This window comes from Kogia breviceps, chromosome 6 (genome assembly GCF_026419965.1).
Source record: "Kogia breviceps isolate mKogBre1 chromosome 6, mKogBre1 haplotype 1, whole genome shotgun sequence".
Lineage (NCBI taxonomy): Eukaryota > Metazoa > Chordata > Mammalia > Artiodactyla > Physeteridae > Kogia > Kogia breviceps.
The window spans coordinates 16661011-16684726 of NC_081315.1; the positions used below are offsets into that span (position 1 = coordinate 16661011).

Sequence of the window (23716 nt, forward strand, 5' to 3'; positions counted from 1 at the left end):
TAAAACAGATAGCTAGTGGGAAGCAGCCGCATAGCACAGGGAGATCAGCTCGGTGCTTTTTGTCCACCTAGAGGGGTGGGACGGGAGGGTGGGAGGGAGAAGCAAGAGGGAGGCAATATGGGGATGTATATATATGTATAACTGATTCACTTTGTTATACAGCAGAAACTAACACTCCATTGTAAAGCACTTATACTCCAATAAAGATGTTAAAAGAAATAAAAAATAAATTTAAAAAATTAAATAAATAAAAATCATGCATTAAAGTTGAAAAAAATACCCTGTACTTCAGTAAAATAATTTTTTAAAGCATATTCCTATTCATGTAAAGATATATCTTACAAGCTATATTGATACAGAGGTTAGAAATACTCTAACCTCAAATAGCCTTGGACCTCAGAAATCCTAGGCACAAAAACACTACAACTGAACTAGGTGAAACTTATAATGTAAAAGACACACCCATTCTCTAAACTTTTATGTAGACAATATCAAGTGTTTCTTTTAGGCTATATATCAGTTTGACAAGGATTTCATCTCTTTTTTCAGCTAATTAAATATTTCAAAATTATATACATCTATTCTTCTTTTGAGATAGGTACTACTCACATGAAAAAAGAGCAGCCCCTGATTTATATTCTTTATTTTTGTTGTCGTTTTGTTTTTAATTTTTTAAATTAATTTTTAAAGCAATTTTAAAATTGATTTATATTCTTTCTTAAATGTAAAAGTATATGCTGAGAACCTACTGTGTACCTAGCATGATACCAAACCCTGAAGGGCAACAATGAAAATATAATCTCCACCTTTAAGAAACAACTAATCTGTATAAATCAAGACATGCATATATAAAGATGATAAAAAGCTACTTCATAGCAATGTTCTTAAATAAATGTGCAACAGAATGATCCAAAGTGAAATTTAGATTTTTAAAAGGTATTCTTGAGTAATGTTGTTCATAAGAGGCTTATTAGAAGACTGAGGAAAAAATACTAAACTCCTATTTTATGCCCATATTTTCTGTCAAAAAGTAACTTTCCTAACGTAAATTAAAGTCCATATATTGGTTCATAAATAGATTTCAAAAACTTAAAAATAATTGTCAGAGATAATCAGGATGTTCCAAATAAAGTTAAATCTGCCCCTCCTAATGAGTTGTCCCTCATGGTATTAAGAGAGCCAGCAGATGAAATAGTGTGCATTGTTAAGAATATTTTAATGCATTAGGGAAAGCTCTACAGATATCACAAAGTGGTGATGGGTCATTCTTTTCACATATACAAGCAAAAAATTGCTGACTCATAAAGAAAACATTCAAGTTGTTAATAGACTAAAACAACTGAGTATATTCTATTTCATAAAGAGAACATTTAAATTGTTAATAGACTGAGACAACTGAGTATATTCTATTTCCATGATGGAAGCAAGCTTGAAATCAATAACAAACAGGAAAAAGAAAAGCTAACTTCATGGAAGTTAATAATCTTCTAAATAGGTCAAAGAAGAAAAAATGTGAATTAAAGAATGTTTTAAACTAAATGAAAATAAAAAACAACATAAAATGTTGGAAATAAAATGTGGAATACTGCTAAAGTAGTGTATGAAGGAAATTTATTGCCTTAAAAATACATATAATCAAAAAGAAGAGAAGCTGAAAATCACTGATTTAGTTTCCATTTCAAGATACTACAGAAAAAAAAAATCAAACTTAAGGGAAGCACAAAGAAACTATAGAAATAGAAAATAAACACATAACAGAGAAAATCAACAAAGTCAAAGGTTTTCTTTAAAATTATAAATATTGATAAACTCTTAGTAAGACTGATTACAGAGCGAAGGAAGGAAGGAAGGAAAGGAAAATACAAATTACCCACATCAGGGGGTAAGGAAAGGGCATCACTATAAATCTTATAAACAACAAAAAAGGAAATATTACAATCAACTTTAAGAAAATATATTTGACATTATGGAAGAAATGGATATATTTTTTAAAGTTGAATTAATAAAAGGAGAAAAAAGAAATATAAAATGTAAATGGTCCAATATGTATTGTGTTTAAAAATGAAGGTTTAATTATTAAAGTATGCCAAAGCCAACAGATCAGTAGATGACTGCCACTGCAAAGAGAGTTTGTTATACTCACATGTCCCAGGAGGAGGAAGCATGCCATGCCATACGGGGCCACACAGGGAAACATCAGGTTGATCAGGAGGCATGTTCGAAGAAGTGAGGGGAAAAGATGGGTGAGAGCCTTTACTGTGGTTTCCACAGGAAGGAACAGGTGAGGCAGAGTAAGCAGGCTTAGGATTGGCTAGTTTGAATAATTGCAGCAGGCTCTCGGGCATAAGGAGGTGTTTTAGTTGTCTGGTACCTGGCCCTGGGGTGCTTAGAGCAGAAGAGTAGTGGCTCCAAGTATGAGAGTCCCAGAGAAGAAGTTGTTGGTAGTGTGAGCTCTGGATAGCCTAGTCTGCACAGAAAAGGCATGTTTGCAAAACAGTCATTTGCTATTTCTATTAATTGCCTAACGCTGGAAGGGGCAGTCTTCCCAGGGTCAACGAGGCCCAGATGCCAAAGCATCAGAAACGCATGATTAGTAGATAAAGGAATTGACTCTTTTCTTAAAAACCTTCCCACAAATAAAAATATTGGGTCCAGAGGTTTTAACTGTGAATTCTTACAAACATTTAAGAATGAATAACTTGACCGTGCAAAAAATAAACTCTTTGAGAGAACTGGGGGGAAAAGAACAATTACTCTTCTTTTAAGAACCCAGCATAACCTTGACTTCAAAACCTTAGAAAACTCACTGCAAGAAAGGACCTCATTTGTCCTCCTGCCAATATTTCTTTTGCCAACACTGCCCTCCTTGGACTTACAGAATAGCTTATTTACTCTTAGCGTATTCTAAACAACATTATTTCTGTCAAGGAACTCATTTCAGCAAAAGAAATGTAGTAACAGGCTTTTGCTCCTGGAATTCACCATGTGTAACATACCCTCACCATTTAAAAGCAGCTGACCTAAAAGAACAAATAGAAGGGCCTGCTGAAAACTCAATTATGATGCCAATTGAGAGACAAGACCTTGAAAGGACAGCATATATGATGCAGAATATGCAATATACAACAATTACCTCTTCTCATTGTTTCACCTGATAACACCTCACAAAATTTTTGCCTCTTATCTCCATAATTTTGAGCTCAACTCATTTACAAGCCTTGATTCCCAAGGGAGGAATGCTTCCACTTAGAGACACGACTCTGGCTCTACAGAGTTGAAAGTTAAGATTGTCAACTAGCATCTGGGGCTACCTGTGCCACTGAAACAAGGTAGAGGTTACTCCACTGACTGGGGTGATTTGTCACAATTAACAAGTAGTATCTGAGTTGCTGCTACACAGGGAGGGCAGGAAGAACTCAGAGTGTTCTCTGGGATTCCTCTTAATACTTCTATCTCCAATATTAAGAACTGATGGAAAGTTACATCAATTAAAAAAAAAGAAAAGCAAGGATCCCTGAGGATGTGCAGCCTTCAAAAATGAAGGTTTTGGGGGGGGGGGGCTTCCCTGGTGGCGCAGTGGTTGAGAGTCCGCCTGCCGATGCAGGGGACACGGGTTCGTGCCCCGGTCTGGGAAGATCCCACGTGCCGCGGAGTGGCTGGGCCCGTGAGCCATGGCCTCTGGGCCTGCACGTCCGGAGCCTGTGCTCCGCAGCGGGAGGGGCCGCAGCAGTGAGAGGCCCCCGTACCGAAAAAAAAAAAAAAAAAGGTTTGGTCATCTACCAGACAACAACACTGAACAGTTGCAGGCCAAAAGAACATGGAGAGGGTGATAGAAGGAAGAAGTCAGAAATATCACCTACAGCGTTTGGACCAGTTAAGAAGGAGGATTGTGGCAGCCATTCATATAAATTTCCGTGTGTGTGTGTGTGTGTGTGTGTGTGTGTGTGTGTGTGCATTTTCCCTCTTTGCCTTCACCTTTTTATTTTCTAGAAGTTTTATTGAAATGAACAGTGTATGATTTAGCATTTAGGTAACAATTAACAACTGTAACTTAACAATATAAAACAGTATTTAGATAACAAAATATTAGAGGGACTATGACTAAATTTGCCCGGAGATGAAGACAATCACGGTTGGACACTTGTATCCCCTCCTTTTGCGCACTGAGAACATTTTGTTATACAAAAGACAGTTGTACTGTTTTAGGCAGAAACAGAGAGTGGTTTGGAATATTACATGTAAGTCCAAATATGAGTAGAAAGATGAACCTGGATGCTAAGTAGTCCAAGTGGTGAAATGTACCAGATTTTAATCTGCTGTCCCAGGTCCAAATCTGGAAATCTGCAAACCCTGCTTGTGCTTGGTCAGAAGGCTCCCTGTTGGGCTTGGCCCACAGAAGGTGCTAGAGGGTCTTTACAAAGGCTGGCAGAGGAAGGGATTTCTCCCACTGCATCTGCTTCTTCATTCCGGAAGCAGCAGTTCCTTCCCATAGTAGCAAATGAATCTAGTTGCAAGTTTTCCAACATGTTTCTGCTTTGGTTTCTTCTTCGGTTACTCTGTACCCTTTCAAACGTTACAACATGAGTACTTCTTCCCATTATCTCTCTTCTTTATACTCCTCCACGTATCTCTGTCCTTTTTCCTCTCCCCTCTTTTACTATTTTTCTCTCAATGTCATTTTAACTTACATGAAAATGTTAGAGTTTTCCATATTTGTTCCCTGAATACTGGTGATGATGATACTAATATAATGATACTTAGTAGTTACATTTTACATTTATGTGGTAGAAAAATGCCTTTTCTCTTAGACATTTGTAACAATAGAATGGAACTATTGTTTGCCCCTAGAAATGCCAACAGAAAGACTATTAGTACATATTTTTGTATATAATGATAATCAGTTAACTGAAAAGTTTAATATTCTGAATTGGTCAAAAGATGACTATGAAAGCCATGTCAGTGAGATCAGAGTTCTGTAAATAAATACAGCATTGCAGCCTATAGCTTTCTTCATCAGTGGAGATAATTTTGAAAGAAAGATGAATTCTTAAACATTTAAATATACTGAAACAAGGTTTATAACGCATGGATATGTGCATCCTAAGTAAGATAGACACTTGAAGTCAATTTCTAACTGTCATGTTTCATTAGTCATAGATTTATTATATAGAGGTTTCAATGGTATTAATGCCATCACTACACCATGTGTAGGATTGCATATATAGTCATGCTGGCATCAAGGACTTAAACGATGGAGTTAAGGTCTTGACTAGTTATCTCCATATGACTTTTTTTTTTTTTTTTTTTGAGGTGCGCGGGCCTCTCACTGTTGTGGCCTCTCCCATTGCGGAGCACAGGCTCCACGGCACATGGGATCTTCCCAGACCGGGGCACGAACCTGCGTCCCCTGCAATGGCAGGCGGACTCTCAACCACTGCGCCACCAGGGAAGCCCCCATATGACTTTTAACGTGTTTTCTGTCTTTCAATTCTCACATAAGCTATAAAACAATGACTGGTTGATATAAAATGTAGGACTCAGATTGCAATGAATGCCACAAATAGTTTGTCTCAGAGGTTATGTAGAATATGAGTCATTTGCTTTTGATCACTTTAAATAAACATGGTATCTTCAAAGTTAGGAGAGATTTCATCCTCAAAATACAGTAAAGTGCAAAATTGTTTATCAAAGAATAAAGATAAAATCATTTCTTCATCCACCTGCCATGCAGGGGACACGGGTTCGAGCCCTGGTCCAGGAAGATTCCACATGACGCAGAGCAACTAAGCCCCTGTGCCACAACTACTGAGCCTGCGCTCTAGAGCCCACGAGCCAGAACTACTGAGCCCATGAGCCACAACTACTGAAGCCCGTGCACCTAGAGCCCGTGCTCTGCAACAAGAGAAGCCACCATAATGAGAGGCCTGTGCACCGCAACGAAGAGTAGCCTCTGCTCGCCGCAACTAAAGAGAAAGCCCGCGCGCAGCAACAGACCCAACGCAGCCAAAAATAAATTAATTAATTAATTTTAAAAAATAATTTCTTCATGAAGTTATTATTTACTTCTGATATTTATGTAGGGCAATTAAAAATAACTAATATAAAACTGCAGAACTGCATCCTTCTCACAATCTGTATAAGTACTGACAGGCAATTGTACGCAATCAAAAAGCAGGCTACTAGAATCTGGTTTCTCAGTGTATTTTGCTAAGCAGTTGCCTTCTTTCTGTGCTTCGATGAAGATGGCATCCAGCAGCACTTGTTCTAGCTGTTTGCATATCAAAGCCATTTTCTGAACTAATTAAGTTAGACAATTAAGTGAAAAATTTATAGACTTTAAAATGTAATGGAAGAACAAGAAGTATGTAAGTGCACTGTGACCGATTCACTCTTCAGTGTGTCAGAAATCATTTGCCTAAAATCCCTTACTTGCAGTAAGAAAATTCACTTTAATGTTCTCTCCTCCACCAGTGGTTAGGTGAATGATAAGATACCAACAAGCAAACTAACAGCCAATAAAATAAACATTTAAAACTATGTAAAACTCTAAGAAATTTTCAGAGCTGTTCCAGTGAGATACTACTGTAAGGGAAGAAAGATTGAGGGTAACAGAATGTAGGTTTTAGTCAGAATAATTTTGACTCTTATGGATTCCAGCTGAAATCCATTTCTAATATATGTATATTTTTTTACTATCTCCAGGATGCCAAAGGTCTGTGCCCCAGGCCCAGGGGACCTTTCTTTTGAGCTCCTAAGACACTAGCACAAGCTGAGCTGTGCTCCTCTTCAGAAACTTGAATCCCATTAACAAAAGGTCTCTCCAAGCTTTCAAGTTTTAATAATTCTATTATTATAATAATATTATTATATAATATAATATTAATATATAATATATATTAATATATATATTATATATAATATTAATATATATAATATAATATAATATAATAATATTCTATTATTATTATTCTATTATTATTTAATAATTCTATTATTATTATTCTATTATAATTCTATTATTATTAAAATAATAATTCTATTATTTTAATAATTCTATTATAATTTAATAAATCTATTCCCTGTGTTTCCCAGGCCTAAGGATGGTGGCATTGCTTGTTACTACTTCCATGATACCTTAGTGTTCCCTCTTTGCCTTTTTGAGTTATCCAATATCCACAGTTCCTTGTATTACTTTATTTCAAAATAACTAGTGTGGTTCTGTCTCCTGACTAGACCCTGACTGATAATAGGCCCTCTTTGCCTAAGTATACCATTATAACTTTTCCGTCTGCAGCAGCTAGCCAGTATGAGGAAAGGAGGCACCCTCCCAGGCTTTCAGAGATGAAGTGGAATTCGTACTTCAGTAATTCTGGGATTTCTTAACCTGAGTCTACATGTATTCCACCACTACTACCCAACCCCCAGTCTTACCAGAGTTCACCCAAAATGTGGGAGAGCATGAAGCTGGCTGGCCTCATGGTCAAATCTCAAATCCCTTGCTTTGCTACCTTTCTCTATCCTTTTCTAGTCTTCCAATGTAGGAAGGGCTTTCTCATTCACTGTAGCAGGAAAATTCCCTTATCCTGCAATTTCCCTATTCTCTTTCTTACAGTAATATTCTTATAGTTCTGCCATCACCATGAAAAGAACATACTCCAGCTACCCCACCAGTCCCAAGAGCCACCCCAGTCAAACGGCATCAGGAATCAGAGCTTCCCCAGCAAACCTGCAGCCTGAAGTAAGCTTCTCTAGCAGACCTGCAAACTTGTCAGTAATAAATGCTTTTTATTATATGCTACTAAGATTTTGAATTTGTTTATTATCCATAAATAGCTATTTTATATAAAAGTTGGACCTCTTAGCCAAATTCTAGTTCTGGAATATTTAAAGGAAAGTGAAAATTAGAAAAGACTTCCCATTATTTTCAAAGCTCCATTATAAAGCAATGGCCCCCACAACTACTGCGTCTGAAAAGAACTTCAAGGAATGTTTCCAAAGTAAAAAACTGAACATTTATTCTTTCTGCCTCTTTGCATTCCTGACATAGCAATACCATGCAAAACAGAGGGTGCCTCTGGTTGAGGAAGGTGAATGTCACTTACAAAGAAGTGTAAAAAGCAGGGCTTCCCTGGTGGCGCAGTGGTTGAGAGTCCGCCTGCCGATGCAGGGGACACGGGTTCGTGCCCCTGTCCGGAAAGATCCCACATGCCGCGGAGCGGCTGGGCCCGTGAGCCGTGGCCGCTGAGCCTGCGCGTCCGGAGCCTGTGCTCCGCAACGGGAGAGGCCACAACAGTGAGAGGCCCTCGTACCGCAAAAAAAAAAAAAAAAAAAAAGTCTATAAAGCAAAAGACATTACCAGATTTTAATAGAGGCTCCTTATTCATATTATGAAATACTGAAAAGAGAGTATAGGCTTTGAAGTGGGATTTACTTAGCTCTGAGCCATAACCCTGCCATTCACAATTTTTATAGCTAACTTACTTACAGTTTACTGTGGGTAACACAATGAAATAAGTGTTGCAAGCAATAATATACTTAGTTCTTACTATGACCCTATCAGGTTATGCCTAATTTATTATCACTATTTAATATTTGAGGAAACAGATTTAGAGACTGGAAAAGCATTTCTCTGATGCCAAAGCTTTTGCTTTTAAATTTTATTCAGGGATGATATTCAAAATATTTAACAAATCCAATGAATATAAACTAATAGATAAATAAATATATAAATCAAAATTTATTTTTTAAATTCCCTTCATTCTCAACTCAAGTATTATAAAACTATATATCAAGTGATAAAAGTTGTAGTGCAACTGTTCAGCAAATAATTCTAATATATTTCAAGTCATTTGTTAATTTTTATAAAATGTTAGTATAATTTTTTGTTATGTTTTTTGAGACCAATTGTCACTAATCAAATGAGGCCCCTTTCTGAGCCATGCCTCAATATAAGAAAGTACATCAAATTCTTTCAGTGATTTTTCCACTAAATAGTCATTAGTTAATTTTTGGTCCCAACAACTAGAGGAAAGTTATTAACTTCACTACTGTTTCATGACGCTGAATCCTCACCAGTTTCTGCTAAACAGAAGTTGCATTTCAAAAAAAAAAGTTCTATCCCTTACAATAATGTCTGAGATCTTTACAGTCGTATCTCTTTTGTTTTAAATCACAAAAATCATTTACTATACTGTCATATTTATTTTATTGTCATATTTATTTTAGTTAAGACTAATTCTTCAACCCAAAGGGGAGTAACACAGAATGACCCTTAAAAGAGTGGATTCTATTGATGGATTGCCTCGGTCTGAATTCTGACCGCCATTTACAGACTTTAAACTCAGTTTCCACATTTTTAAAGATGGACATTATTACAGTACTCAGGTGAGTTAAAATACATTTGAAATGGTCCCTGGCATAGAACAAGCACATTATAGGCATTAGCTCTTATTTTTATTAATAAAATTAACTTCATTAATATCTGTAACAGACAGGTATTTTGTGTTAACAGTTCACCTCATTAAATGAAGGTGAAATGTAACAGGATCTCAGGGGTGATTCCCCTAACACACATTCAACACCAAAAAGTTCAACACTAACAATCTTCCTTAAAGTCCTTTAGTGTGTAAGAAGGGGAGATTTATTTGCATTGCACTCCTAACCTGCCTAGGTTGCCCTCTGGAGTCTTAACTGTATGAAGAATCTTTTTGAGACTAATCACTTGAGAGAGTCTCAGGCTCTCTTTCATTCTCTGGAGGTCTCTGAGGCCACACAAATTAAAACTCAAGGTCGCCTCGTTTGGCAAATGTCCTCAGAGTGAGAGTTGGCTTCGGTGCTCTACTTGCCACTCTGGGCCCCTCCTTGACTTAGCCTCTGTACTCCTCTCTTTCTAAATCTTGTAAGCATTTGTGAATATGCTTTGTTTCTATTTTATCTAGAATTTTGGTTGTTTGCAGAGAATGAGTCAGTACAGGCACCAGTATGTCATAATGCCATTCCAAATGCGTGCTCCTCATAAACTCAGGAGCATTATTTTTACTTTTATTTTAAAATAATATCTTCACATCATGAATAAAAATCAAATCATATACAAGTGTCTAAAATAAATGGTAAAGTTGTCCTCCTTGACCTCTCCCTGGTTCCAGTCCCAGAAATAATTCATTTTAATAGTAATTGGGTTTCTTCAGTTTGAGGTGTGTGGGGTTTTTTTGTATTTACCCTTACAAATTTAATATAAGGACTTATACTGTAATTTGTCAATTTTTGACAATATCTGTTAACTCTGCACTATGAAATAAGAGATCTGCCATATTTCACTGCCTCCTACCTTTCACCTCTTGATTTTATTAATGATATTAAGATTTCTAATATTTATATTGTATTATAATTAAATCTTCTGCAATGTATATAGACTGATTTCAAATCAACAATATTAAAATAGCATTTAGAATATCATGATTATTCCCCACTGAACCAACTAGTGCAGCCAAACACATAGAGAAGTAAATAAAATTCTGTGGTCACAAAACCCCTGACTCTTGAAGAATGTCCCAAGCATGAACTACAAATGCCTTCTTTATTAATTTGTTTCCACTTTTCTCTACTTCATCCAGAAATGCTGAGTTTCTATTCTTCTCTATGTTTATATGTTTATGTCACCTTTTTCTTATTTCCTTTTTTTTTTGCTAGAGCATCTTCACATATGAGGTTGTGAAGGTACTAAACTTCCCAAGCTCTTGCATGTCAGAAAATTATTTTCTTGATTCATTTAATTGAAATTTTGGGTAGAGGCAGAATTCTTCCAAAATTATTTCCTCTTAGAAATTTTAGAAAATATCCTACCACTTCCTAGTTCTGAAATGTCTCTAATGCTGCTGAGAAAGTGTTTATATCAGTATGTTTCTCATCCCATTGTAGGTGACCCAGTTACTTTTCTCTGTGGAAGCTTCAAGGGTATTTTCTTTATTTCTAGTCTTCTGAAAACACAGAAGAATGTGAGAAGAATACACATCTTTGAAAATTTGTCCTCTATGGTATTTTGTTGAGCTCTTCTAATTGAAGACATGTTTTTTCCATTCAAGATAACTTACTGTTTTTTACATCAAATACTCCCAACTACCATCCTAGCATTCTGCTCCTGGAATGCCTAATAATCAGATGTTTGGCTTGTGTCTAGCCTCCATTAATATTTTCAATGTCTTTGTCTTTTTATATTCAACTAATGCTTATATCATAGTTTTAAAAAACGTTATTTCATTGGGAACTTGTAAAAAGAAGGGAGATGTATATATATGCTCTGTCTTTCATATGAAACCAGAAGTCTGGATTTTTAAATATTTTTATGTAAAACTTTTATGTAACATGTTGAAAATTAAACTACATGCCCTCCTTCAAGATTGCAGCATATCCATATATATAATGTAAATATATAGGAGGTAAATTTTCTAATATTTTTATTTGATGTGAAAATTATAAATTAATTCCATTATTTTAAAAGTTTGAGATCAGTAATTTGAATTTTTCCCTAGATACATATCATACACTCACAGGTTTGAAGGGTATTCTCATTTACGGAAGGGATTCAAAAGCCAAAGAATTCTGTGTGACTAAACTATTTCGCTTCTTGGGTAAGCTGAGACCAACCAATCCTTTTAAATGCAAGTGTTTCTTGAGGGGAAAAAAAGACAATGCTATCAAAAAATCTACAAACAATAAATGCTGGAGAGGGTGTGAAGAGAAAGGAACCCTCCTACACTTTTGGTGGGAATGTAAACTGGTACAGCCACTATGGAGAACAGTATGGAGGTTCCTTAAACAACTAAACATAGAGCTACCATATGATCCAGGAATCCCACTACTGGGCATACATCCAGAGAAAACCATAATCCAAAAAGATACATGCACCCCAATGTTTACTGCAGGTCTATTCACAATAGCCAAGACATGGAAGCAACCTAAATGTCCATTGACAGAGGAATGGATAAAGAAGATATGGTACATATATACAATGGAATATTACTCAGCCAATAAAAGAGTGAAATATGCCATTTGCAGCAACATGGATGGACCTAGAGCTTATCAAACTAAGTAAAGTCACACAGAGAAAGACAAATATCATATGATATTGCTTATATGTGGAATCTTAAAAAAGGCTACAAATGAACTTATCTACAAAGCAGAAACAGAGTTACAGATGTAAAAAATAAACTTATGGTTACCAGAGGGTATGCGGCGGGGGGAGGGACAAATTGGAAGATTGGGATTGACACATATACACTACTATATATAAAATAGATAACTAATAAGAACCTACTGTATAGCACAGGGAACTCTACTCAATACTCTGTAATGGCCTATATGGGAAAAGAAACTAAAAAAGAGTGGATATACCTATATGTATAACAGACTCACTTTTCTGTACACCTGAAACTAACACAACATTGTAAATCAACTATAGCCCAATAAAAATTATAATAAATAAATAAATAAATAAATAATAAAAAGGAATTTCCAGATGCAGTGAGAGACAAAGATAAAAGAGGAAAATGTAAGTTAGGTAAAAACAATTGGTAGGCAACTCATCTTCCTTTAGAATACATCTCTATCATCTTTTTTCACTACAAACATAAAGTGTAACGGATACATGCGCATTCCTATGGGTACCTTCAGAAATTTGCATTGTTTTTTCCTAGTAGCTACTATATTACAAGAGAAATAACCACAAATCCATTCTAAATATTCCTAAGCTAAAAAGCGTTATATTAGTAATAAATTACTTATGACATACTTCACCATGGATCCAAAGGTGTGTATAACAATGATTCACTTGAGAAACACAACACACTCCTAAAATTCCTCAAGATTAATAAATAATCTACTAAAACAACACACTTATTTAACAATTATGAGACTCTCTTAAATGTCATGACACTGCTAGATGATTCTAAACTGTCTTTTGAACTTATAGCTACAAAAAGTCTCCTAGAACCTGATGCTAATTTTGACTCCATCTCTCAGATTCAGTCAATTAGTCTCAGAAAAAAAAATAAGTCCCTTCCTTAATGACTCTCATCAAATTAATCAAATTCCTATGATTTCCTAGACATTCACAGCTGTATTAACTTAACTAGCACTGCATTTGTACTTCATTTACATGAGTTCTTTCTAATCTTGTACCATTTACTTCACCATTGAAAACACTGTAAATGAACTCTTGGCATTGTGTACCTAAGTAGAATTTTAGTTCAGCAATTCTGCTTATCGGTTGACTGGCTACATTTCACAACCTGGTTAATGATCCTGTTTTGGTCATTTGTTACTAATAATATCTTATAATAACAGTCCAATTTCTATAAAAATTTATTTTAACAATACCTGTACACATAAGTCTAACCTTTTAGCTTTAAATTTCACTTTGATCTTTTAATAAGTTTAATCTGAATGAAAAAGTTAAGTACACAGTTTTAAATTTCACATGCTTTAGTTATTTCAATTTATTCAATATTAGTTATTTATAAAAAATGGAAATTGAGGTAGCAAAATTCTTATCAACACAATTTAAAATACAGATTAACAGGGATAAAAAATGTCACTGAAAAGTCTTAAGTCTCAAGATAGATTCAAACTGAAAAGGGAAAATATTTGCACTTATGAGGAAACTGAGTTGAACCTAAAGTAAACAAACCTTCCACTTCATATACAACACAAGTTGAGTTTGTCTATATGGCCTAATGAATGCTCTCTGACCCTTAAGGAGATGTTCTACATAATATTTTTCTCACAGAGAAATGCTAGACTTCCGCTTAGCTTCAAGAATTTCATTGAACTTTAAAAATATGGAAGTAGCATACTAGCTGAAGATATTACAGCAGGCTACCAGGTACCTCTCTCAGGTCCTAATATAATGTTTATGTTATTCAGTCTCCTCCATGATTCCTAGATTACAAATACATCTGGTCATAGAAAAGCCTTCTTACCATATCTGATACTTTAGTAGTTCTTTCTGTTCTTGACGAGAAAGCAGCATATCGGTTAGTCAAGTTAGGTAGTTCCTCAGAAATTCCACGGACCTGTGAATTCAAAACAAAAATTTTGAAAGAAGTATATCACTTATTTTATTTTTATCAATACAAAGGTCATGATTAATAAATTTGCAATAAGGTCATTAATATGGCTCTGTCACTAAATAGAGATATACATGTATTTTTAAAAACTTTTAAATGGAATATAGTAAAAGACGTTAAATCAATGAGATATTAAAATGGGAAAAGGGTTGATTACATGAACATCTACGAAAGTAAGATGGATCTGCGTACATTATTTAACATATTAGGGGCAAGTTATTAGCTATACTCTAATGTCAAATTCAGAACCAATTCTTGTCCTGATTCATAACTAGCAGGCTGTAATATCAAAAATATATAAGATATTTGGTCAATTATACAGTATTATTTGTTAATAACTAATTATTAATACATGAAATTGAAATATATTAACAATAACTATTTAAATTGATTATGTGGCAATCCTGAATTAATAAATTTTCTAAGCAAAATGATCCACACTCTCTTAAACATCAAATTCCTTATATGCAGTGAAGATGCAAATTAATAGGCTAGAGGAAGCTGATAATCTAAAAATTTAATTAGCAATTAGTTAATCCTTGTGATATTATACTCCTTCTGATTTATTATACAATTTAGCCATTTGTATTCATTTAATAATTTAAACCATATAACCAGCAGTAACATTCTTTGTATATACAAAAAGGATGAGGATTTATTTTCCCATTTTTATACACTTCACTGTTTTTATTTCAGAATTTGATATTCATATTTAATACTCCAGGATTTAACACCTAGAAGAATAGCTAGGTATTTCTTTCTTTGTTCTTTTTTTTCAGGAACTTTGATCTACTAAAAAATTCATCTCTCACACACTGTATCTTTGAAACTATATGCTTCACTACCCTAAATGCTGAAGTTGGTGCTTCTCCTCTTTTCCTCATGTTTTATTGCTACATAGCCACTCAAAAGAAAATAGGTAGATTCTATCACTTTCACAAGCAGAAAAATCATGGTTTCACATCATGTAGAAGTGTGAAATCCTTCAAATATAGAGCATCTGAGCCATCATTATTACTTCATGTGATTTTTAAATTTATTGAAGCTGAAAAATAATTTATTTTCATAATAATTTTATTATTATTATGTATGTGGTATTAGAAATTATGAAATAAGTTCAAAAGCATTTTGCAATTTTTACTGTTTAGGAGTAGAAATTAACAAGCTCAAGAAATGACTTTGGCTTTAGAGGGAATGAGTAGTTTGAGTAAGACCACATTTTAACCAAATAAATCCATATAAAATATAACAAAATAAAATCCAGAATTTTTTCTTTGTTATAAATATGATTTATTTGTTATAAATCCAGATAAAATACAACAAAATTCTATTTTTAAAGTCTTCATAGGGCTATGAATGCTTCCAACTCTATGAACTGCCAGTACAGACAAGGGGGGCTAAGATTCTGAAGAGGATAGAACCTCTGAAAGTTTGGCAATCAATCTGCAGATGCTTTTTTCCTGGGACATTTGCTGATAAACAGGCAACAGAGAAAGAACCTGGGTTTAGACCTGGCAGAGGGTTGCCATTAAGGAGCTGGAAAATAGCTTGTTGTGGTCTTGTTGGGCCACATAACAAAACTGCAGATTTGAGGAGCCTCAAAATACATGGTCTGTTTCCCTATCAAGATGTTTGCAAAGGGGTGAGGAGCAAGGTGACACTAAAACTCTAAGTTAAAACTCTGAAACACAGTCATTAAAGATTACAGTTCAGAACACGGGGGTGAGGATGGTTAAACATGTCAGGCTCACAGTTGAAAGCCCCAGAGAACAATACTCTATAAAAATGAACAAAAAAGAGGTAAACTAAGCCCTAGAAAAACTGTAATAGCCACAGCCATGATTAAATTAAGGCAATCTCCTTTGACTTCTACCTGCTTTGCAGAAAAAAGTATGAAATCTCTCTAGCAGAAGATAACACCATTAAAGTCTCTGTATTATATACAATATCTAGCACTCTGTTAAAAATTATGGGACATGCTAAAAGACAGACATGCATGATCAAATATCAAGAGAAAAAAATCACAGAAAATAACAACAGACCCATAGGTGATCCAGATATTGGAGTTAGCAGACAGAACTGTAGAATAACTATGATTAATTTGTTCAAGAAAACATAGGGTGAGCAGGCTGCTCAGATCTACAATGTCGTGAAAGAAACTAGGTTTATTCTATCTTGTTGCTTTCCTACTCCCTCTCCCTACCCTTGGTATTGTCCTCATCAACATGGTCAGCTTTGACACTATGGCCATAGCAATCATTGCTCTAGCCTGTAAGAAGGGCAAAAGAAAAAGTGAAGGGAAATAAACTTTATTTTTAAAATAGTGTGAGCAGAATGTTGCACACATCACTTCTACTCATCTTTGAATAGCCAAAAGAGAGTCAAATTGCCACATACAGCTTCAAAGACTTTTGCGAAATGTAACCTCTGGCTGGGAGTTTATGCCCACTAAAACTGTGAGTGGATTGTTGGTTTTATATTACTCAAAAAATATAAATGAGATGAAAAATTAACAGTTTCTTTCCTATATTTGTTGCAACTGAAATAGTTTTCAAGAAAGAATTGATCAGGACAGTTATATGACTCTGAGATTTTTAACAAGACAAGCAAAAGTATTTTGATTGTGAAATTCAAAATGAAATATGGAAATGTAAATTTACGACAACTATTTTAAAAGACGGGATGAATAAGCATGTCCCAACATTGGGAGGAAGAACCAAATATTAATATAGTAAACTTTTTTGTCATATATTTAAATGTTAAACTGACCATGTGTTCTTGCAATAAATACAAGCTGATAGTGATTTTTCCCTTTCCACATACCACTGATTAATGTTGGCAATATTTTATTTAGGATTTTGTATCCATGTTTGTAAAAGAGACGGAACAGGATTTTTTTTCCATTTATTCAAATATATTTGTCAGATTTGAGAAATAGAATTTTGCTAGCATCATAATCTGAGTTGGGAAATATTCCTGCTGAAATATTCAATTCAAAACAATTCAATTCAATTCAAAAACAATTCCTTTAAGATTCAAAAATTCTTCCTTAATTGGTGGGTAGAATTCTTAAAGCAAGTCATCTAACCCTAGATTTTCTATGGGAGAAGGCTAACTATAGATATTGTACAATTCGTTTTTTCTATTTTTCTGTTCTATTACATCAAATGTTCAAAATAAATGTCATACATTTATATTATTTTGTGTTGATAATATCTGTATGACATGTATTGTCGACCCTTTTTTATTCTTGATATTAGAAGTCTGTGCCTTCTTTCATTGTTCCTTGATCAGTTATGCCAAGGAGTTATAAAATGTACTAGAAATTTCCAAGAACCACTTTTTAGCTTTGTTGACTTTCTATATTTTATATTGTTTTCTCTTACTAATTTTTGCTCATGTATAACTTATGTCTTACTCTCTCTGCAGAGAAATATATAGATAATCAATTTTTAACTTTAAAAGAAAAAGAAAACATAGGGGGAAAATATTTGAAAAAAATGCTTTAAATCATGGAGACGTCCGCCTGAGAAGTGAAATCATAAGAAATAATGAAATAGCCACTCTAGAACTGAAAAACAGAATATCTGAAATTAAGAACTCAATAGAATGATATAATAGCATTTGAAACAGTTGAAAAAAAAATTTTGTTAATTGAAAGATAGCTCTGTAGAAAACACCTAACTGAAGCACAAAGAGAAAAAGGAGGCATAATACAGAGGGCTTATAAGACATGCTGGGGGTATGGGGCATAGGTGTAACATACTTATTTATTAGTATCCCAGAAAGACAAGCAGGAAAGAATGTAACAGAAGAAATATATGAACATATAATAGTCAAGAATTGTTTAAAATTGATGAAAGACATCAATCCAGAGATTCAAAGCCTCTGCAAACCTCAAGCAAGTAAACATACCATATCACCCAGCAATCCTACTCCTGGGCATATACCCAGAGAAAACCAAAATTTAAAAATATACATGCACCCCAATGTTCATTGCAGCACTATTTACAATAGCCAGGACATGGAAGCAACCTAAATGTCTATCAACAGAGGAATGGATAAAGAAGGTGTAGTACATATATACTACAGCCATGAAAAGGAACAAAATTGTGCCATTTGCAGGGACATGGATGCACCTAGAGACTGTCATACGGAGTGAAGTAAGTCAGAAAGAGAAAAATAAATATTGTATAATATTGCTTATATGTGGAAGCTAGAAAAATGGTACACATGAACTTATTTGCAAAGCAGAAATAGAGACACAGAGAACAAACATATGGACACCAAGTGGGGAAAGGGGGGGTGGGGTGAATTAGGAGATTGGGATTGACACATATACACTACTATGTATAAAACAGATAACTAAGAACATACTGTATAGCACAGGGAACTTTACTCAGTGCTCTATGATGACCTAAATGGGAAGGAAATCGAAAAAAGAGGGGATATCTGTATACGTATAGCTGATTCACTTTGCTGTAAAGCAGAAACTAACGCAACATTGTAAAGCAATGTTGAATGAATAAAAATTAATTAAAAAAAGAAAACCACACTCTTGACACATAAAATACAAAGATCATACAAAAATCATAATAATAATTGCTTTCAAAAGAGAAACAATAAGTATGACAACTTACTTCTCAATAGAAATCACATAAGGCCTAAAGCAATGGAATAACATGTCTAAAGTGCTGAAAAAAAATAACTACCAACATAGAAATCTTTGTCCCCCAAATAAAAACTGACACAGGGATTTTTTCAGGCAGAGGAAAAATGATTCCATATGGAAATGCAGAAAGAAATGAAGCACAACAGAAAGGTTAAATGTGTGAAGAAATATTGACTATACGAAACAATAATATTCAAAGAGTTTAAATATAAGGAAACTTAAAATATATGACAATAATTAAACAAAAATAGGAGATAGCAAAACAGAGCTAAAATGTTCTAAGTTAGCATTATTGGGAAAGTGGTAAAAGTAATCCTTTTAATTGGACTGCAAAAAGTAAAGGATGTATATTATAATTTTTATGGTAACTACTAAAAGAATAGTAAAACAATGCATAAGGAAAATGTAATAGAGGTAGATGAAATGGAAAAATATAAAGTATTTGATTAATTCAAAAAAGAAGGTGAGGTAAGAAAAAATGCTGAAACAAGTGGTCTGATAGAATATATGAAATAATATGGTTCATATACGCACAAATATATCAGTAATCACATTAACTATAAATGGATTAACACTACTGTTAAACACAAAGTTTACCAGACTGGATTTTTAAAACTCATATGTTTTTAGGGTGTACCTTTCACTCTTGATTATAGTTTCTCAAATTTTATGTAAACTACTAGTGTCTGAGTTATACCTATGAGTAGTTTTTAATTGTCAATAATAATAACAAGACTTACTGAGTCCTTACCATGTGCCAGAAGCTATTTAAATTATTTTACATGTACTAATTCATTCAGTATTCATAATATGTTTTGAGGTATGTTCTATTATGATCTCTATATAGTAAGGCATAAAGAGTTCAAATAAATTTCACAAGGTCAGAGACAAAGCAAGAAAATATTCTCACAAACTCTGCCACCAGAGATCATGCTCATAATCACTGTGCTATACTGTCTCAATATCTGCAATAGAGAATAAAGACTATTTATAATGAGGGCTTTTTAAAATTTTTTCTTGAAATATAATTTTAATAATTTGTTTTATCTAAATATAATGTTACTCAGAATGAACTCCTGGTACATTTAAAAAACATACAAGTATTCTAAAAACTACTAACATTCATTATGCATTTTAAATATACTTATATCAACACTTAAACATGGTTAAGATAGTAAATTTTAACATGTGTTTTCTACTGCATGACAGATGGACAGATAGATATCACACTATAAAAGTTAAAGATAAAGCATATGCCAAAGGTTAATGACAGAAAAAGAATACTCAAAAATTAAATCTAGCAATTTAGAAAATCTAGCAATCTAGAAAAATGAAGATGTTTTAGAGTGTGTATGGACATGTTAAACTTGTTCTTACGTTTGCATCTCAATAATAAACTGATGAATTTAACAGAAAACAAATTAAAGTGACAGAAACCAGAGTGCTATTTTGGGGAGGCTATCATATGTAATTCTGGGGCCTCTGGGAGCAAAAAATATTTTTTTAAAAAATGTCTACAAGTTAAGGATATATAGATGTAAGAACTATGAAGAGTCTGAGATTTTTTATCTACCTCAAGCTAACAAGTTAACCTGCCACAGTTTCTCTGATGCTGGCAAAAGACATGAGATTTCTGAGACAGAAAAAAAGGACCTTATTCCTCATACAATAATACAGAGCATGAGCATCAGCATGCTTGCTTCTGTCCTCCTTGCCCTCAATCCTAATGAAGGCAAGGCAGATGGAGCAAAATCGATACTTGTACAAAGCAATGGGCTTTGCTTCAGAAGAAAACCTGTGAGCTTAGGGAACCTGAACCTTTCATAATCAGCAGTAAGCATGCCTGCCCTCTGCTTGAGAGGAAGACACTATCTCTATCTTCCAAAGCTATGTGCTATACAATCATCCTTGAAAAGACAGTCATAAACAAAGATGGGCAGAAATATAAAACAACTCCAGAGAATTCTCTCTTAATAAGGAAGAAGAATAAAAACAGATTTTAACATAGAAAACAAACTTCTTTAGGAATGTTTACCTAGGAAACAAATCTCTGAAAAAAATAAGTTTCAATAAAAATTAGAAACCTGAAAAAAATTAATGTCCAAAAATATAAAAATTAATCCCATAAATACAAAGTTGACATATAATGAAACATAAAAGAGTTAATGTGTCAGTAATTCAGGAAATCAAATGTCAAATTAGTTACAAAACAATTCCTACCTTAAAATTGTTAATCATACTTTTTTTCTAGTTTCTTTTGTTTTCATTGCTGTTGCCATTTGTTCTCATCTTAAAATTGTACTGTGTACCTTAAAACAATACTAAACCAAAATATAGTAATTAATTACACTAAACTGAAATCTGAGGATATGCAAAATACAGTGACATCAAAGAGGCAGGGACAGTGGGGTGGAAGCAGGGAGAAAATGTGATTAATAAAAGATTTCCAAGAAGGGTGACATATGAACAATATATGGAGAATGAATAGGGCCTAGAACCTACCACAAAAGATACCCTACAGCCAAAGACGAAGAAGAAGTCACAACGAGATGGTAGGAGGGATGCAATCACAATAAAATAAAATCCCATACTCGCTGGGTTGACAACTCACAAACGGAAAACAATTATACCACAGAAGTTCTCCCACAAGAGTGAAAGTCCTGAGCCCCATGTCAGGCTTCCCAGCCTGGGGGTCCAGCAATGGGAAGAGGAGTCCCCAGAGAATCTGGCTTGGAAGGCAAACAGGATTTGACTGTGGGACTTCCACAGGACTGGGGGAAACAGAAACTCCACTCTTGGAGAGCACACAAAAAGTCCTGTGTTCACCAGGACCCAGGGGAAAAAAGCAGTGACCCCCTGAGACTGGGCCAGACCTACCTGCTAGTATTGGAGAGTCTCCTGCAGAGGTGGGTGGGGGTGGGGGCCGTGGCTCACTGCGGGGACAAAGACAATGGCAGCAGCAGTTCTGGGAAGTACTCTGGTGTGAGCACTCCCAGAGGGCACAATCAGCCCCAGAAAACAGTCTGTAGGCTCAAGTGCTGAGTTGCCTCAGGCCAAACAACCAAAAGAGAGGGAACACAGCCCCACCCATCAGATAAGCAGATTAAATTTTTACTGAGCATGGCCCTGCCCACCAGAGGGGAAAGATCCAGATCTACCCAAAACCAGTCCCTCCCATCAGGAAGCTTGCACAAGGCTCTTAGATAGCCCATCTATCTAAGGGTAGAAGCAGAAGCAAGAAGACTACAATCATGCAGCCTACGTAATGGAAACCACAATGACAGAAAGTTAGACAAAATGAAATGGCAGAGGAATATGTCCCAGATGAAATAACAAGATAAAACCCAAGAAAAACAAGTAAGTGAATTAGAGATAGGCAATCTTCCAGAAAAAATAATTCAGAATAATGATAGGGAAGACGATTCAGGATCTTGTAAAAAGAATGGAGGCAAGGATCAAGAAGATGCAAGAAATGTTTAACAAAGACCTAGAAGAACTAAAGAACAAACAAATAGAGATGAACAGTACAATAAATGAAATGAAAAATACACTACAAGCAATAAATAGCAGAATAACTGAGGTAGAAAAGTGGACAAGTAACCTGGAAGATAAAGTGGTGGAAATCACTGTCACAGAACAGAATAAAGAAAAAAGTATGAAAAGAAATGAAAACAGTCTAAGAGACCTCTGGGACAATATTAAATGCACCAACATTAGCATTATAAGGGTCCCAGAAGGAGAAGAGAGAAAGGACCTGAGAAAATATTTGAAGAGATAATAGCTGAAAAACTTCCCTAATATGGGAAAGAAAACAGTCACCCAAGTACAGGAAGTGCAGAGAGTCCCAGGCAGGATAAACCCAAGGAGGAACATGCTGAGACACATAGTAATCAAATTAACAAAAGTTAAAGACAAAGAGAAAATATTAAAAGCAACAAGGGAAAAATAACATACAAGGGAACTCCCATAAGATTTCAGCTAATTTCTCATCAGAAACTCTGCAGGTCAGAAGGGAGTGCCATGATATATTTAAAGTGATGAAAGGGAAGAACCTACAACAAAGAATACTCTACCAAGCAAAGCTCTCATTCAACTTTGATGGAGAAATCAAGAGCTTTACAGACAAGCAAAAGTTAAGAGAATTCAGAGCCAGCAGACCAGCTTTGCAACAAACACTAAAGGAACTCCTCTAGGTGGGAAAGAGACCAGCAGCTTAAAACAAACTTGTGTATACATAGACTGCTATACCAAAACCACATGGGAACAGCAAACCCAAAAACTATAATAGACACACACACACACAAAAGAAAAAGGAACCCTAACACAGCCCTAAAGATGGCCATCAAACCACAAGAAAAGAGAACAGAAGAAGAAGGGAAGAAAGAAGACCTACAAAAACAAACCCAAAATAATTAAGAAATTTGCAGTAGGAACATACATATCAATAATTACCTTAAATGTAAATGGATTAAATGCTTCAACTAAATGACAAAGATGGGCTGAATGGATTTAAAAAAAAAAAAGACCCATATATATGCTGTCTACAAGAGACTCAGTTCAGACCTAAGGACACATACATACTGAAAGTGAGGGGATGGAAGAGATATTCTGGTATTCCATACAAATGGAAATCAAAAGAAAGCTGAAGTAGCAATACTCATTCAGACAAAATAGACTTTAAAATAAAGACTGTTATAAGAGACAAAGAAGGACATTACATAATGATCAAGGGATCAATCCAAGAAGATATAAAAATTGTAAATATATATGCACCCAAAATAGGAGCATCTCAATATACAAGGCAAATACTAACAGCCATAAAAGGAGAAATCAACAGTAACACAATAACAGTGGGGGATTTTAACACCCCACTTTCATCAATGGACAGATCATACAGACAGAAAATCAATAAGGAAACACA

At 34.7% G+C, this 23716-nt stretch overlaps 1 protein-coding gene across 9 annotated transcripts in view; it reads right to left on the minus strand.

The window, feature by feature from the left end:
* The window catches only part of STPG2 (sperm tail PG-rich repeat containing 2), a 574187-nt gene that overhangs the window by 419127 nt on the left and 131344 nt on the right, over window positions 1-23716 (minus strand). For all 9 annotated transcript variants that reach the window (XR_010841185.1, XM_067036902.1, XM_067036895.1 and 6 more), the window contains exon 10: window positions 13977-14069. Coding sequence is in view for 8 of the 9 variants with exons in the window: in XM_067036902.1 (XP_066893003.1) it covers window positions 13977-14069 (93 nt within the window). In the remaining variant the exon portion in view is untranslated. The remainder of the gene's footprint in view (window positions 1-13976; window positions 14070-23716) is intronic.